This window comes from Patella vulgata, chromosome 3 (genome assembly GCF_932274485.2).
Source record: "Patella vulgata chromosome 3, xgPatVulg1.2, whole genome shotgun sequence".
Lineage (NCBI taxonomy): Eukaryota > Metazoa > Mollusca > Gastropoda > Patellidae > Patella > Patella vulgata.
In genome coordinates, this window is record NC_065881.2 from 64,208,866 (window position 1) to 64,227,067 (window position 18,202).

The 18,202-nt window shown below is 35.3% G+C and overlaps 1 protein-coding gene across 1 annotated transcript; it reads left to right on the forward strand.

Moving 5' to 3' along the window:
* Positions 1 to 258: 258 nt before the first annotated feature.
* On the forward strand, positions 259 to 17,250 carry LOC126816828 (E3 ubiquitin-protein transferase MAEA). The gene is made up of 9 exons (XM_050543583.2): positions 259 to 353; positions 2,244 to 2,429; positions 5,647 to 5,850; positions 6,109 to 6,231; positions 8,712 to 8,788; positions 11,716 to 11,824; positions 11,974 to 12,107; positions 12,577 to 12,772; positions 14,405 to 17,250. The coding sequence occupies exons 1-9, from the start codon at positions 297 to 299 to the stop codon at positions 14,504 to 14,506; spliced, it is 1,188 nt and encodes a 395-aa protein (XP_050399540.1). The 5' UTR covers positions 259 to 296; the 3' UTR covers positions 14,507 to 17,250.
* The last annotated feature ends 952 nt before the right edge of the window (positions 17,251 to 18,202 follow it).

Genomic DNA, 18,202 nt, shown 5'->3' on the forward strand with positions numbered 1-18,202 from the left:
CAGGACTGTTGTACTATTAACAATTAAACCTATATATAGGCCTAGCACAGATTCCTCGACGTTTTCTGAATAAAGTAAGTAGACCTATAAAAACTATCATTATCAGCATCTTTATTATCGACACGTTTGACTAATGATCAAATGGTACATGTGGTCGTTTTGACTCAAACTTAGATCCGTTTTGACTTTAGACCGGTTTGATTATCACGACGATTTGACCTCCAGAATTCATTGATGATCTTTCACCACAAACAATACATTGTACACATCGAACGCATCTTCACTGAAAAAATAAAATGGACAAGGAACAGAACATGGCTGATGTGAAGTCACTTGAGCATCCCACGTTAAAGGTTCATTGATTTATCTTTCCATGTTTTATTCGTGCATTGTAGATCTTATATTCAATAATGTAAAAAGTTTAAATAACACCAGGCCCCACATCAAATCGGACAAACTATAAACCTCTTCATACGGGGTAGGCCTACTGACAGCACTGTCACATTTTCATTTTCAAATCATACAATTTAATTTACAAACAAGTTGCGTCAACTATTGTATAAAGACGACAACACAGTTTAAGAGCATGACAACAGTTATCACCAATTTCGTTTATTTTTCTATTGGTCTATTCAAATCAAACCATTTCTCTCTGTTTTTTTGCGAGAAATATATCTAGGCTCACGTCTGTAGTGTAGGCTAACTAATGTGTTGTCACCCCCTCACAGAATGTTACAGAATTTATGGCTATTATTAGTATTAATCACAGTCAGATCACTACAGTGGATGAATTAAATTGCTTACAGACTTAGAGTAAACGTTAAAGGAGCTAAATTGCTAATATTTGGGACTTAGAAGTAGAAATTGACTCAAATGGGTGACAACGCATATGATAATGTAATCTGATTGTATATGAACTAATTCACATTCAATTGTTTCTGTTTTGACTCTAATTTCACATCAGTTATGTCCAGCGAAATACGGCATGGGTCTCAACCGAATAGAAATTTCTAGCGTCTGCTTATTCTAGTCTATTGCGCATGCTCTCCAAATAAGTTATGGCCTCGCTGTTTGACATAAGTTGTGGAATATGTCTAGCCTCGTTCTTTCTGGTCACTTGTTACAAATGATGCTGAAACGCACTATGGTACACGATTCGTGTACCAATGGTAAAATGTTTATTTTGTCTTAAATATTGGATATCAGAAGCCTACCTTTTCAAGGTAAGATAACAACATCAATGTTGATTTGAATTGACAAATAATTTGTGTTTTCAACGTGTAAGAGTTTGGATGATTTTGAGTTAGAGACTTAGCTACTTTAACTCAGTGAGTGGAGTGTATTAAATTGAAATAATTGTTCTTGACCTATATATTATTATGTATATACTATATTTTAATGGCCCCCTAAATTAGCAAAAAACATTCACCTGTGACTATGAACATTTTAGAATTATCGCATAACAGGGCCTAAAGTTTCTGATCCTCCCCTGGTCGACATCTGACTAAAAAACTATAAGTTTTTCATATTGACGTACTAATCTTAAGGGGCGGCTCTCACAGACCTCTGGTTTTGATAATGATGACATGAAAGATATCAGTAAAGGAATGTTAGATATATATCACTCCTTTTCTGCAGTGGAGCAAATGGGATGTTAAGATCCCGTGACAGATGGAATTGAAAATAAAAATAGGCTGCAACAGCACTGTTGGGGCAAAAGTTACATGGTAGCACACTGCATTGTATATGCCATCTTCATTGACTTGGTTAGTGGAGAAACATTAAAGTTACTTGATGGCACACTGCATTGTATGTATAGAGAGAGAGAGAAATGGGGTCTAAGGTCCACTCGACACAAACTAGGTCATTTCGGGAGTAACATGTTTTAATTTTATTTCAATAATTCGCTTGCGCGTAGGGGTCTTTAGCAGTGGGAGGAAACCGGAGGACCCGAAGAAAACCCACGAGGTTGGACAGGTAACCCTACTCCTTGTCACGTACAACCGGGGATTCGAAACCAAGCCAGTTGACACACAGGCTTTATGATCCAGCACGCACGTGCTAACCATTCGGCCATCAACCCCCCGCTGCATTGTATATACCGTATGTCTTCTTCATTGACTTAGTTGGTGGAGAAATGTTAAAGTTACATGATAGTATACTGCATTGTATATACATGTACTTCATTGACTTAGTTGGAAGAGTAACATTAAAGTTAAACCCCATTTCCAATTTAATTTTAGGTGCCATATGAAGTATTGAATAAAAGATTTCGAGCTGCACAGAAGAATATAGATAGAGAAGTATCACATGTACAAAATGCTGGTAATGATTTTGAAAAATGTCTACAGAAATCCTCAGTGTCTGTTGGAGAGGTCACTCAAGCTATTGGTAATATGGTAGAAAAATTGTCAATTCTAAAGAGAAAGGTAATTTTCATGAACTTGTGTAAGCTAGTGGTAGAGTGGCCCACAGCCTCAAATATTTGTACTATAGAAACTGACCTGTTTTAACAGCATGTTGTCACTCAGATCAAAATTTGGCATTTATGAGGAAAGTTCAGTCACAGGTTCACTCGTGCACTGCAAGCAGCAAACATTCTCACAAAATAGACATTTACGTGACAATATTCATTCACTTATTTATCAATGAAGCCATGAAAAGAATTCTTTACTAGTTGGACTTTTAAAAATATGTAGTTACGAACTAGATTAATATTTTGGATAAAACTCAACGATTTAATTTCTAAGTTGGTTGATTGTAACCAATGACGTATATATTCTAACGGTTCTCGGTTCAGAGTCAACACATGTAGTTTCGTCCTTTTTCTATCTTTTAAACTCACTCTCGCGGCAACATACCAAAACTGTAAGACTGAAAGTTACTTTTATTTAACGTAAAACCCTGTTGTTAGTTGACACGTTAGTGAGTTTAGAAGTTACATTGCTAGCTCTAAATATACAGAAAACAATTTGAGACTGGAAATTAACTGAACGACATCTATTTTCTATAGTCTCAATTAACCAGACTTGTATGATTAAAATAAAATTATGGCACTATTCATTAGGGTGCTGCGAATTTGTTATCCGGTTTTGGGTCAAATTTAATAGGAGGATGTGTTGTACAAAAGGGCTGTGACATTAATTGTGTTTAGTATGCTTATGCTTTCACACATAAAAACTGCATTTGCAATTTCTAACAAAATGTTTCAATTATTATAAATTCAGCAACAACTCATTTTTCTAGAACTGAAATATAACTAAAAAGACACGCATTGACTGTTTCATGATTATTAAAGTGAGAATTTCAAATTTTCTAAGAAAGTCAAAACATAATTATTTCTATGTCTTTTGCTCAATAGGTTATCAAATCACTATTATACGATCATGGGCATTATTTCCCACCCTTAAAAATCTATGACACAGGAAATAACTTTAATGTGACCAAGAAACATAACTCTTTGTGATGAACAAATCTACCGCTGTAACGCCTCATGGGCGAACAACATTTCTACATGTTAAACAAAAAACATTCAAATGGTTACATCACATAAAAATCCAACTTAGCAATAGTTTAATTGTTCATGAATGATGATTTTAATGGTAAGTCTTATCAAATTTGTTAAAATAAGCCCCAAATAAAGCTTGTTTTGTTCTGGGCATGAATCACTCTACCAATGGTCGTATTAATGTAATATCGCATTAATAGTAATAGAGTACACATTATTCAAGCTTTCATAGATTTATTACCACTTGAACTCAAGGGAATGGTTGCTCTTCTACTTTTGATACTGTATACAGTTTAGGCTGTGTCAGCTGTGTGGAAGTGATACCTAAGAGGGTGTGCGGTAAACACAACGCAAACTGTTATGTAGCATATCGTTTTCTGATTGATATTTACGATTATCATAAATAATAAATAAAAATAGGGGTATCTTGATATTTTCCAAATTATTTTATTCTCGTTGCTGCTTCAAGAACATGTTAAAAATATCCGTCAATAATTACCTGCCTTGGTTTATATGATAAAAAATGAAAGCTAAATGTCTGCATGTCTGTAATAGTACCTGATGTCTAAACATTGTTTATCATGAGTACCTATTTTAAAATAATATTGATAGATTAATCACTCGGCAAAACGAATGGCCGACTTCCAGGTCTTGTTTTTTATTCACGCCCATGGCAAGCCTGAAGTTTTCGCGCCAAAATTAACTATTTACTGTACGTTTTTCAGTATGAACGCCTTATATGATAGGCACGTGGCGTCTTATATGGTAATAGGGTTCAAAGCATTTATATACATGCAAGATTGTGGGATAATGACACTATCGCCATGAATTTCAAAATGTTGTTATTTATAGCTAATAGAAAGGGCTTTCAGATGTATATAATTTTCGTGTATGGCATATGTTGTTGCCAAATGCTCGATAATCATGTTTTCATTGGTTAATATCGCTAAGATCACCCGCATCAGGTCAGTTTCATCCAATTAAATGTATTCTTACTGTAAGAATTAGACATCGTCAGCATAACAACATTAGTGTAATATCTGTAACTTTCACTGGATAATATTATCAAAAACATAAGTCTCTGGTTACATTATCTATGGTTTGCTACAAACAGCAATTGGCATAATATGTACTTGATAAACATGCTGATAAACAAATGTTCGGTTCAAAATTGTAATAAACAGGCGATTTCTGTGTCTCAATTCCCAAGCGCACAGGTGAGAAGAAACAAGGTATCAATTTTACACGGCCTTAGGTGAAGAGGAATGGTCTTTTTCCTTTTATTGTGAGGTCTGTATTTTTGTAGAAATATTTGTGACCCTGTAATAGGTTATTATCAATATTTTACCAAGCTACAATATATTATACTACTACCCTGTCAAATGTCTATTATCAGCTTGCATTTAAATTGTTTGTTAGTCAATCATGTTTTCTTCAGTGGTTAAATCCAACGATAATTTCTGTTTAAAACCTGATAGTGCATATTAAAACTGACTATTTCATTGGATGATTTTTAAAAAAAACAAACAGTAAAACTTGAGGAGCTTGCCTAAACCATAGTGATCAGACGTTCGTGATTGACATACATACTTTGACTCTGAGAATATCTGCAATAATATGAAATGAATAGACATCATATCATTTGATTTTAAAAATTTATTTATAGAATTGTTATAAATGTGTTATTTTAGGCTGCCAGTCTTCATTATCCCATTTGGTGCCGGGGGGTCACTGTGGCTAAGTGGGTAAGACGCTCGCTCGCTAGTCTGGAGGTCGGGTGTTTGATCCCTACATTAGCCGAGAAAGTTTGTCCAGATTTTCTGGCGTGGTTCCCTCTTGTCAGTGATGCAGGACGGAGGGCCTGAAAAGGACAGCTGTCTAGTCATTCGAATGGGACAAAAAACGAGGTCCTTTGTACACATTGGCGTGCATGTAAAAGATCCATTGACAGTAGGAATTCGATGTAAGAGTAGGCTGTAGTGCCGCTGTCCGGGCAAAATTTCCCTCATAGCACACTGTATGGTGTATGCCTATCTTCATTAGCCCAGTTCGGAGCAGAACAGCAGGATGTTAAACCCCATTTCATTCCATTTGGTGCCGAAAAGACAGGATGTTAAACCCCATTTCCTTTATTTTAGGCTGATGAAAGTCTTCAGCATGAGATAGATGCTGCTAGAGTTATTAAAAGAAGAGTTGACCATTTAAAAGAAGTAGAGAATTTACCAGATAGTGCCAAACCATTATGGCACAAGAAAAGGTTGGATCGAATGATCGTAGAATTTTTTCTCCGAAAGGGATATTATAATTCAGCTTTAAAGTTAGCAAAACATTCAGAAATAGAGGTAAATAAACAAACATAGATTTCATTGAAAACTACCAGGACATTATTATTTGTAACATACTTGAACTCTTAAAGGACATAGAGTAAGGTTGCCTGCCTAAATTAATGTGTTATTTGAGTTCTCCATTTTTCTAAAGATCCCTGTATCCATGATCCTACCCCACCCCACCCCCTCTCCTTGACTCAGTTTTTATAATGCAAGCAAATTTGTTGGCATAAAATGCACATGACACATATTTTTACTTTCTTTTTTGTTCAGGAATTAACAAATATAGATTTGTTTTTAACATCAAAAGAAGTTGAAGAATCTCTGATGAAACATGAAACATCTCCATGTTTGGCCTGGTGCCATGATAATAAATCAAAACTTAGAAAAATGAGAGTAAGTAGTAGTAGCTATTGGTCTTAATGTTCAAACTATTACTGGTAGTACCATGTTCAAACTATTACTGGTAGTACCATGTTCAAACTATTACTGGTAGTACCATGTTCAAACTATTACTGGTAGTACCATGTTCGCCAGTTTTACCACATCTAGACGTTGCTTGACTGATCTGCAATTCCTGAAGTTATAGCTACGTTATAACGCTGACACGTATACAAACCTTTAAACGAACCTTGAAGTTTGCAACTTGATTATCACATTTACACATTGTAGCCGGAAAATTCGAGACTTGGCATTCACGATGATCGAGGAATCTTATAGACTTCCCAGCTGGGTCAGTGGCCAATCAAAATTAGTGCCAAAACATGAAAGGTATTGAAGGGCTTGATAAGACGTACGGAGTTACAGTGAGATCAAGCCTTTCATTGAAGATGTGGAAGTACTAACTATTGGTCTTAATATGTTCACACTATTACCGGTAGATTCACTCTGAGTGGGGATTTGGCTTGCAAGCCCTTTCTCTGCAACACATTACTTTGGCACATGTTTTTGCACTCAGCAGATTTACCTTTGTGTCCTTAGTATTTATACTATCTGGCTTGAGTATACCCCTCGTCGAGTCCTGTGGCAATGTACTGGTTATCTGTGCTAGTCCTCCCCCTAGTAGGCAGGGCAGTAACCTGATAAAAAGAATACTTCATGGATTCCCCAATCCCCCCTCCACCCCAATAAGAGTCAAAAACAGAAATGTCCTAATACAGATGATGTTTCTAATATATTTAATTTTACAAGTAAGATATTAAAATCTTGGCCAGGTTTTCTCTTGATTGAGAGTCCCTCTATGGATTTATCTAAAGTTTCACTTTTCTTAATAGCAAAGGGCATGGCTGGTGAGCCCAAGGCTATTAAGAAATTGAAAAATGGAGCACGTTTGATAGAATGCGCTAAAGAGCAACATGCTACTACTTTGTTGCTTAAATCATCAACGTTAGCAGACATTCCTATCAAGGTGTCTCCTCATAAATATTCTGATTGAGTGCAATTTTCTCAAGGACATACGATCAAAACATTTCCATTGCCAGTCTTTAAATCAATTATTTGCTCAACTCGACTTTTTTTAAAGAGTCAAATTTTTATAGACAATTTTAATTGTAAATATATATAATATCTTGTTTTTCATTTTTAAATATTTGTACACATGAATTTGTGATTTTTTATTTTTAATTATTAAATATACTGTGGTATTTGTTTTTATTTTGTGTACATGAATAATTTATGTGATACCATATAGTTTGTCTCATACTTTTCAACATATGTTTGGAGCCGACGTACAATAAAACCCTATTTCATTTCATTTCATTTCCTTTCATTTCACTCTGTTTACTTAGTGTATAAAACTAGAGTATTACTGATATTATTACTCTGTTTACTTAGTGTAATTTTGGTTCACATAATAATAATTCTTCTTTTATTAATTTTACACTTTTTTTTTTTCAATTTCAATGAATTATACATAACTAAATTTTAATACTTATTGACATTCTAACTTTGACTATCCAACCATCAACTACCTTTCTACTAAGGGGGGTTAGATGATTGAATAAGTTCTATCATTGAGTCAGCTGGTGTGGTTTCAATTCCCAGGTTGTACTTGACGAGGAGTAGGGTCGCCTGTCCAACCTCGTGGGTTTTCTCTGGGTCCTCCGGTTTCCTCCCACTGCTAAAGACCCCTACGCGCAAGCGAATTATTGAAATAAAATTGAACCGTTAAGTTAGTTCTGGACACGTTAAACCCCATCTCTTAGTGTTTCTTTCCCAGATAAGTTTAGTACCATGAATACATGGACTGGTCCACTAATTTAGCTGTAGAATATTTGAATAAGGTGGAGAAACCCTGTCAAATTGTTTATCCTACTGCTACTAATAATTACAGTTCATTTTTTGTACTATTGTTCTTTTGGGCATAAGAAGGCAAGTTGTGGTCCTACACACTTATCACATGTATCAAGTTGTTGCCCATGACAATTTCATTGATTAAGTTATTGCCCTTTACATTATCATGTATCAAGTTGTTGTCCTTTACATCACCATTATATGGATTTCTTGCACTTAGCATCATCATGTATTCGTGCTCTTCATATCATCAATTATCTAGATGTTGGCCTACACAACGTATTGTATGAAATTGTCATTAAAACTTGTCAGCAATGAAAGGATATCTCTTTATCTGAAAAGGAATTGTGTCTAGCCTTTTGGATGGTAAGAAAAACTGAAGTGATGTGCACTTAAAAAGAACCCATGACAGTTGGAAATCAAAATTTGAGTAGACAGAATAGCGCCCCTGTCTAGACAAAATTTCCCTCATAGCACACTAAAATTTATTTGAAACGTTGTTGGAGTAACATTAGCAGACAGTTTCATCATTCGTTCAATAATTATTTATCAGAAATGAATTGTGTATAATATTTATTTTACAGAGTACATTGGAATTTAATGTTCACAAACAAGAATTTATAGAATTAGTTCGTAATAATAACAGAATTGAAGCTGTAAGGTAAATTTCTCTTTTTGTATATTAAAATTTCTCATTCATCTTCTTTAACCAGTATTTGGATTCTGTTTTCTTTTAAATGTCAACTGGGGGATCACGGTGACTAAGTGGGTAAGACGCTGGCTCGCTAGTCTGGAGGCGGGTGTTTGATCCCTGCATTGGCTGAGAAAGTTCATCCAGATTTTCCGGCGTGGTTCCTCCTTGTCAGTGATGCAGGACGGAGGGCCTGACAAGGACAGCTGTCTAGTCGTGCAGATGGGACGAAAAACCGAGGTCCTGTGTACACATTGCCGTGCACGTAAAAGATCCCTTGACAGTTGGAATTCGATATAAGAGTAGGCCGTAGTGCCGCTGTCTTGGAAAATTTCCCTCATAGCACACTGTATGGCGTATGCCCGTTTTCATTAGCCCAGGTTAGGAGCAGAACAGTAGGACGTTAGACCCCATTTCATTTCATTAAATGTCAACTGAAGCATTGCTGGACAGAGATCTAGATAACACTTGACACAATTATATGGAATACAAATAACTTGAAGGATTTATTTTGGCAACGTTTCGACGAGGGTTCTCTCGTCTTTATGAAGCAAAATATGACAACCATAGTACAATGAAAATATATATATACAAATTATGGAACAAAGAAAAACATTAATATACATCATATAATCATTTAGAAACCATCATAGGTTAAATACGCTTTAATGACTAATAAAATAACATATGATAAATAGAGATAGGATGCCAGGCAACGAAACATATGTCCACAACAGCGAAGTTGTCCGGGTAGTCGACAAGGGTTGTCGCATATTTTGTCTTTTGTCAGTGAGTAATGTTAACGAGCAATAACCTGTTAAGTGATTATCAGAAATCGTTAGAATTTGTCTCGTTTTTTTGTCACATGTCCTTAAAGATACATTATGGGAGATTTTTATAGAGAGTTGGTCATTCTTGCTATAACAGTTCAAAAGTAGACGATGGAAGAAGAATATATTGAAAATTTCAGTCAAATTACTTTATTCTGAACAAAGTTATCATCGTTGTAATATATGACTAGAAATGGTAGTCAAATATATCTTCACCTTGGCCGATCGTTTGAGTGACAGGCGTTAACTCCACCTACATAATCTCGATTATCAAGTAACGTTTTCAGTGGCTTGAGACGGGGTTGCAGTTCAATTCGTATCACATTTATTTTTACTACAAATTAAAAATAAGACTTTTATTATATAGATAAGATGCGAAAGTTTGAAAGGAATGGACCAAATCAATGAAGCATAATTATAGCCGACTTCTTGTTAGCCTGCGTGTACTCTTGTACTGTAAGGTGACCACGTGACTCCCGAAGCAGACAAATACTGAAATAGGAAACACTACAGTGATCCAATGTGGCTGCAATTCAACTGGGGTGATGTTAGCTGCGATGTTTATCAATTTCCATAATTTTTCTGTAAACGCAAGAGACAAAAGAGCGTATAATACCAACATCCAAACTCTCATTTTAACCACAACTGAACATAATATCAAGGTCGTATATATCGAACTTTCAATCAAATTGACTGACATGCGGCATCGCTCAACAGCGGCATCGCTCAACAGCGGCCTCGCTTCGTACACTCTATCATTTAGCCTCGATCTAACTGATGACGTCAACGTAACGGTTAATAATCTCCGCACGGGGCATCATTTTTGATTTAATCAATCAGTGAAATCCTATTTAAATCCAAGCTGTAGCCGAGCCATCCGTGGGTCTACAGAGTTGATTTTGGGCTTGTTGTTTAAATAAAGCTCTAATTTATAATTTCTATAACATCTGAAGCCTAAATTAAGACTTGCGGTAATCAGATTTAGCTCTTGCATAATGTATGTTTAAACAATTTATATTAACATTAGCCTGTAGAGTGCCACAAGATTTTTCAAACTGATCAAGGGCCATACACATGTAGCTCTGGTAGTAATTATCAGATATCGTTAAAAATGAGTGGGATTCTTCATCTCATGACATTAAACACTGTGTGTGTATGAATTTAAATTTCTGTTTATTACGCCTAGAGCTATGGCCCTTGTTTCACTTTGTGTACGCTCTACCGCCAAAAGTTATCTTCCAACCTTTGTCAAATTTATATGCATTATTTAAATTAGTGAAACGAAGAAACCTTTTGAATTACAGCAATTTAGTTCATTACGTCTACAGTTATGGCCCATGTTTCACTTTGTTGAACGTTGTGAATGCGCCAAGACCAAAAGTTCTCATCCGATCTGTATGAAATTTATATGCATCATTTAGATTAGTGAAATCACGAAGCCTATTGAATTTCAGCAATTTACAATAATTACTTCTAGAGTTATGGCACTTGTTTCACTTTGTTCAACCTTGTTTTTGCTCAATTGATGAAAGTTGTCATCCGATGTGTATGAAATTTATATGCATCATTTAAATTTGTCAAACGAAGGTCTTGAATTTCAGCAATTTCCGTCAATTATTTCTAGAGTTATGGCCCTTGTTTTACTTTGTGAGCCTTGTAAACGTTCAAATGACAAAAGTTATCATCTGATCTGTATGAAATTTATATGCATTATTTAAATTAGTAAAATGAAAAAGCCTGTCAAATTAGAAAATTTTCAGTAAATTACTTCCGGAGTTAAGGTCCTTGTTTCAGTTTGTAGAACCTTGTTAACCCTCAAGCGACAATAATTATAATCTGATCTGTATAAAATGTCTTGTAAATGCCCACAATTAGCTACAAAAGAATAAATATGGAACCACCCTTGTCGACCGCTTGGACGATTTAGTTACTGTGGACGTATGTTTCTTTGGCAAGCTATCTTTGTGATTTGTAATCCATGACGTCAACATGGCAGTTGTGATAAGTGATTGTTAAATGGCATGTGCCTCTCTCGACCCCATTGTAATTTTACTCGTTTTTTTCCAGACATGCCAGGAAATATTTTAGTAATGCCGATACTGTTCAAATGCAAGATGTTCAGAAAGTTATGGGACTTCTAGCTTTTCCATCAGACACACAAATATTTCCGTACAAGGTTGGTATAATTATGATTATTGAGTTAGCTCCCTTTTAAATCAACCCATTCTGTAGATTGTTCCAATCCTTTAATTATCTGTATTATGTGACTGGGTGACAGTTAAATGTATTTGTATTCTTTATACTAACGGTGTTTAATATTTTCAGGAATTATTTGATCCAGGACGTTGGCATATACTTGTTCTACAATTTCGCGAAGAAAATTTTAAACTTCACCAATTAAACAGTACATCAGTATTTACTGCGGCTTTACATGCTGGTTTGTCATCACTGAAGACACCGTATCCTTTTTTTGATAACATGCTTTGTATTGTAATTGGTGGACGAATGGCTCTCGGGCCATGATGAGGATCACCAATTAATTGTTGTTCGCATCATCGAGTAGGGTAGGCCGTAGTGCCGCTGTCCAGGCAAAATTTCCCTCATAGCACACTGTATGGCGTATGCCCATCTTCATTAGCCCAGTTTGGAGCAGAACAGTAGGACGTTAAACCCCATTTCATTTCATTTCATTGAGTAGGGTCGTCTGCTTAAACTTCTGGTTTTCTCAGGGTTCTTTATTTTTTGGGGTGCTGTGAATTAATGAAGTAAATATGTACCATATTTTGATTCTAAACGGACTGATTTGTTTTGAGTGGATATATCTAAGAAATGTCTACGTCCCTGGCTCTTCCTGGAAGAGATGTTACAGTTACTCATCATTCTATCATCAATAATCACACTTGTTGTTGTCTTCCTTCATATAATAAGTCATTGTTATAAAAAAGATGGAGATGGTAAAAGTTCAGATTGTCCAGTCTGTAGTCGACATCTTAATGAAATCGCCAAACCATTACCTTACGCTCACTGTGCCAATTCCAGATTGATCTGTGCAATATCTGGTTGTCCTCTTAATGAAAATAATCCTCCCATGATTCTTCCAAATGGTTATGTGTATGGATTTTCTGTAAGTAAACTTTCTGTGTAGTTTATGTTAGTGGAAACTGAATTTTGTAATAGATCTTGTAGATCATTTGTAAAATGTATTCCTTTTATTTAGAGGAATAGCAAACATGCATGATTGTTTTCCTTCAGACTTGGACCAATATTATAGGGACCGTACAATATAGATTACTTATATTTTCATAAATTTTCGTCAACTCTCATAAAATTTTCATAAAATGGAGAAAAAAAAATTTCACCGTTTCTCTTAAAATGAGACGTAAAATTTTTTCCTAATAATAAATTTCTATACTAATAAATCCGGATGTGAATAAGAAAATCATTCAGGCATTTTTTGATCCCCAGCTTGATGCTCTCTTGCATTTTCTATTTGTTCAGTCAATTTTATGTGGGTATATGAACATAGGAGAAGATAACTGCAACCATTAATACCACCAGTGGTACTGGTGGGAAGTTCTTATCTGCATAACACTGGATGAACACTACCTCATGAACCGGAGAGTTACTTACAGTCAGTGCATTTATATAAAAAATCATGATATTTGATAATGATAAAAACATTATAAAAATAAAATTTGATAAAATCATCATAAAATAATCATAAAATTTGATTGAAAAATATCATAAAAATCATAAAAGTCCATTAGAAGCTTTTATAAAAATATAAATTTTTGACAAAAATCAGTGTACGGTCCCTGATATATTGTTCTTTTTGGACAGTGTTTCATTTATTAAAGTGGCTAGGTGGTTAAGATCCTGGCTCGCTAGCCTGGAGGTCGGGTGTTCGATCACTGCATTGGCCAAGAAAGTTCATCCTGATTTTCCGACGTGGTTTCCCCTTGTCAGTGGTGCAGAACGGAGGGCCTGACAAGGACAGCTGTCTAGTCCTTCGGATGATACGAAAAACCGAGGTCCCGTGTATACATTAGAATGCACGTAAAAGATCCCTTGGCAGTTGGAATTCTATATAAGAGTAGGCGATAGTGCCGCTGCCCGGGCAAAATTTCCCTCATAGCACACTGTATGGCGTATGCCCGTCTTCATTAGCCCAGTATAGCAGTAGAACATTAAACCCCATTTCATTTCATTTCATTAACAATCAAGAAATCATTCCAACTGAATGCAGATATCCTAGAATACCACTTTATGTTAAATCTAATCATTATTAGTCTCCTACCAGTGAAACCAATGGTGACTACAGGTTTTCTGTTTGTGTGTCTGTTATTTTTGTTTTTCTGGAAGTTTTAAAAATTTAGCTTTGGGATATTTGTTTAAAATTATGTTCACTGTGCTACAGGTCAAGTTCCGCCTGACTTACACTAGTCATAAGAGTGCTGAGAGGTCGCCCAGTTAGTCATGACTGATCAGTTCCACTTGATCATAAACCAGTCACCGATTTCTAGTCGCCGTCAATATTGTCGCGTCGTAGGGCAACCTAAGCTAGGCTTTATAGGAGATGGTAAAAGAGACATGTAGACATGCATTGCTTCAGCAACACTCTCAGAATGCTTGTTTTGCCATTATTCAAAGTAAGACGTGTTAACTATTTACCTTGCTGCATGAAATCCATCTAAATAATTTTATAGTTGTTTTTACAAGAATATATTCAATATGGCAGTATATTTTTACTTTTTAGGCCCTTGCTACAATGGCAACAGAAAATGATGGTCGTGTCGTATGTCCTAAAACCAAAGAAATTTTTAGCCTTGATGATGCACAAAAAGTCTTTGTTATGTAATAATAATATGTGATATATGTTTATCTATGCTCTAATTTACACCATGCACATATTTGTACATTTTACATTAATTTGCATAAATGATGTGTAGAATATGTGACAAGCTTTTTTAGTTGATTTATTGTAGATAGTTTTAATTGATATTTGATGATAGGATGACTGGTGAGTATTCTTTAAAGATAAAGATGCATTATGTAAGATTTAGATAAAGAGCTGGTCACTCTTGGCATCTTGCTATTATAATTCTAACATAGATACATGAAAGATAATATATTGAAAATTTCAGTCCAATTACTTTTATTCTGTGCAAAGTTGATAGTGTTTGAAGTTTTGACAAAATGTAGCATAGATTGTTTATCTTAGCAACGATACTTGACAATCAAGACTATCATTAAATTCTTAAATGGCTGTGATGTTCTTAAAATTGGAGCCATAGGATAGCCCAGATATTTAATTATGGGATTGTCATGTTAATAAATGTTTAAATAATAATTTATATAAGATTTAAAGCAAAAAAAAGGACCTGCAATAAACAGATTTAGCTCTTATATAATGCATCTTTTTAAAAAAAAAAACAAAAAAAACGCAACTAATTTTAACGCTATAATAATGCTGTCTGACTTATATTTCATTACTTTAGCAACATATCAGTCTGTGATGTTCTTGAAACCTCTGAGAGGTAATTTATCACCAACATTCATGTTTTTACTACCAAATGTTTGAGCTATATTCATTATAACTTCCACAACCCTACTGGAACCCATCTTCAGGAATATACAAGGATACAAATGTATTTTAGTGAATAAAGCTTGCTAACACAGGATGAAAGATTGTAGCAAACCCTTATCCTGTGTAAAACTATCTGATGCTCTGAGGTAGTTTTCTGTTTGCCAGTGAAACTGGCCATGAGTCCAAATATTCCCCACTGTGTAAATACCTAGAAAACTATGGCTATATACAATACTTACAGTACCGGTAGTTATAATTTATGTGGTATTTGATCTTCGCAATTATCTGTTCACTCACACAAGTTTCATAACACTAGCATTTCCAAGGGGTACAAAAATTTCATTTGGTAAATAGGCTATTTTCTTAAAGTATCACTTTAATTTAATCTGGGACATCCTTCTTTAATCTTAACTCCCCACAAAAAACAATACAGAGAGAAACCTTATTCTAATTCATTTTCTCACCAGAGAGAGAGGTTTAAGGTCCACTTGACACAAAGTAGGTCAGTTCGGGACTGGCATATGGATGAAGCTCATTTCAATAATTCGCTTGCGCATAGGTGTCTTTAGCAGTGGGAGGAAATTGGAGGATCCGGAGAAAACCCATGAGGTTGGACAGGCAACCCTACTCTTTGTCACGTACAACCAGGGAATCGAAACCACACCAATTGACTCAATGACAGACCTTATGATAGAACACGCATACGCTAACCATCGGCCATATACCCCCCCGCCCACCCCCCACCTGAAGCCTGGTACATTTCACAACTAATATAGTATTGCATCTATATACAGTAACTTGGTGGTTTATACAGATAAAATATAATATAGGTATAACATATTGTTTAAATGACAAGTATATTCACAATTTGATATTAATAAGCACATTACATGATATTAATAATAAAACGTGTGGATATTTTATACATCCTGAAATGTTAGATTGAAAGAGTTGAATATCTGATAGTATAAAATAGAGACTACACTAGAAAAATGTGACAATTTCATCTGTATTAAGAGATTAATATATCTGTATCAATGATCCAGTCATTTAGTATCAAAGATCCCTCATTGATAATTATCAAAGGTCCAGTCATTTATCAAAGATTTGTAACAAGTTTGTGAAATCTAACTTTCATGCTTTTTTAATTCAGGAGGACATTTGTACTGAATATAAAAAAAAATCATTTTCGCTATATAATACTTTTTTTTCTATTTCCTAAGCTGTTTTCCTTCTATTAGTTTTCACAAAATTTTAAGCAAAAATGTTATTAGGTGGTTCATGTGCAGAATGAACCTCTTTAGATGATGTGTTTAACATTTGACAGTTTAAGCCAAAAATTAAACTCAACTTAGTGGGTCAAAATAAGTGCTAGAATGGATTTTTTTTTTTTTCAAAGCAGACAGTACACTGTAGGATTGTACACTATGTAGACAGAAAGTTTTTCTTTATTATCAGTGCAAGTTTCTTTAGTTTGTCTGATAATGTGTATGTTGTGAGATGGTAAGAACTGAATTATGATATATCTTATATACAGGGTGACCCAAATAAAACAACCCATAAATTTTTTATTAAATCCTACAAAGGTCCAGCAAATTTCTTGTGTGAGATCATTCACCAAAGAACATGTGTTCGAATAATTGACAATTTTGCGCAACTTAGCAAGTTTGCCTTCAGTGCGGCAGAGACCACTTGGAGTATATTTTAGAAAGAATATGACTTTTATGCAAAGCCACCAAAATGACTGAAACTTTGGGGAATGATCTACACAGACTGATGTTTAAGACCAGCAAATTTGATGGACCTTTGTAGGATTTAATAAAAAATTTATGAGTTCTGTTGGGTTTTTTTGGTCACCCTGTACATCTAATAATACTTATATTATTACAGTTATTATTAAGGATATCTGAGATATATACTAGTATACATGTATGTAGCGTGATTATAAACATGAGTAAATCGGAGAATGTTTTAAGATGACTATTTTGAAGAATAAAGGTTATAATGTATACATATATGAAATGTTGGACTATTTTTGTTGTCCTAAGATGAGATCCAGATAAACCAGCTGAGCAAGAGTTGATCTGTGCAAAGAAGGGGTGTTCTGAACACACACACACACACACACACACATACACGCGCACCCATAACGAAAACGAAACGTGAGTAAAGTTCATACTGTTCTGCACCAACCGAGATACTAACGATAGGTTTAAAGGACAATGTTGGTGTCGGCGTTTATTACATTCCAAATATAAAAAATGAAATGAAATGGGGTTTAACGTCCTGTTTTGCTCCGAACTTGGCTAATGAAGACGGACATACTCCATACAGTGTGCTATGAGGGAAATTTTGCCAGGACAGCGGCACTACGGCCTACTCTTATATCGAATTCCAACTGTCAAGGGATCTTTTACGTGCACGCCAATGTGTACACTGGACCTCGGTTTTTCATCTCATCCGAATGACTAGACAACTGTCCTTGTCAGGCCCTCCGTCCTGCACCACTGACAAGGGGGAACCACCCCGGAAAATCTGGGTGAACTTTCTCGGCCAATGCAGGGATCGAACATCCGACCTCCAGGCCAACGAGCCAGCGTCTTACCCACCACGATCCCCCATATTCCAAATATAATTTTAACACAGAGATCATTGACTGAAGTAACGAGCGATACCAGATCCACCGTCTTCCTTTGGAGACGAAAGGTTGTTAGACTAGACTGTGAGAGGATATCTGACAATTCATAACAAGAATTGACTGTGACGAGATAAGAGAAAGCGAGTAAAGTAGAAAATTGAAATTCGATAGAATTACTTTCGGGACAAAATTTCTCCCTAGCACTGCACTATAGGACAATGGCAAAAATGAACGGTATATTAGTCCCAAAATGACCAACGTAATATGTTCAAAATGCCGCGATCTCTCCTCCATTCCTTTCCAAGATGTCTGGTAGCTGGATTAAAAGA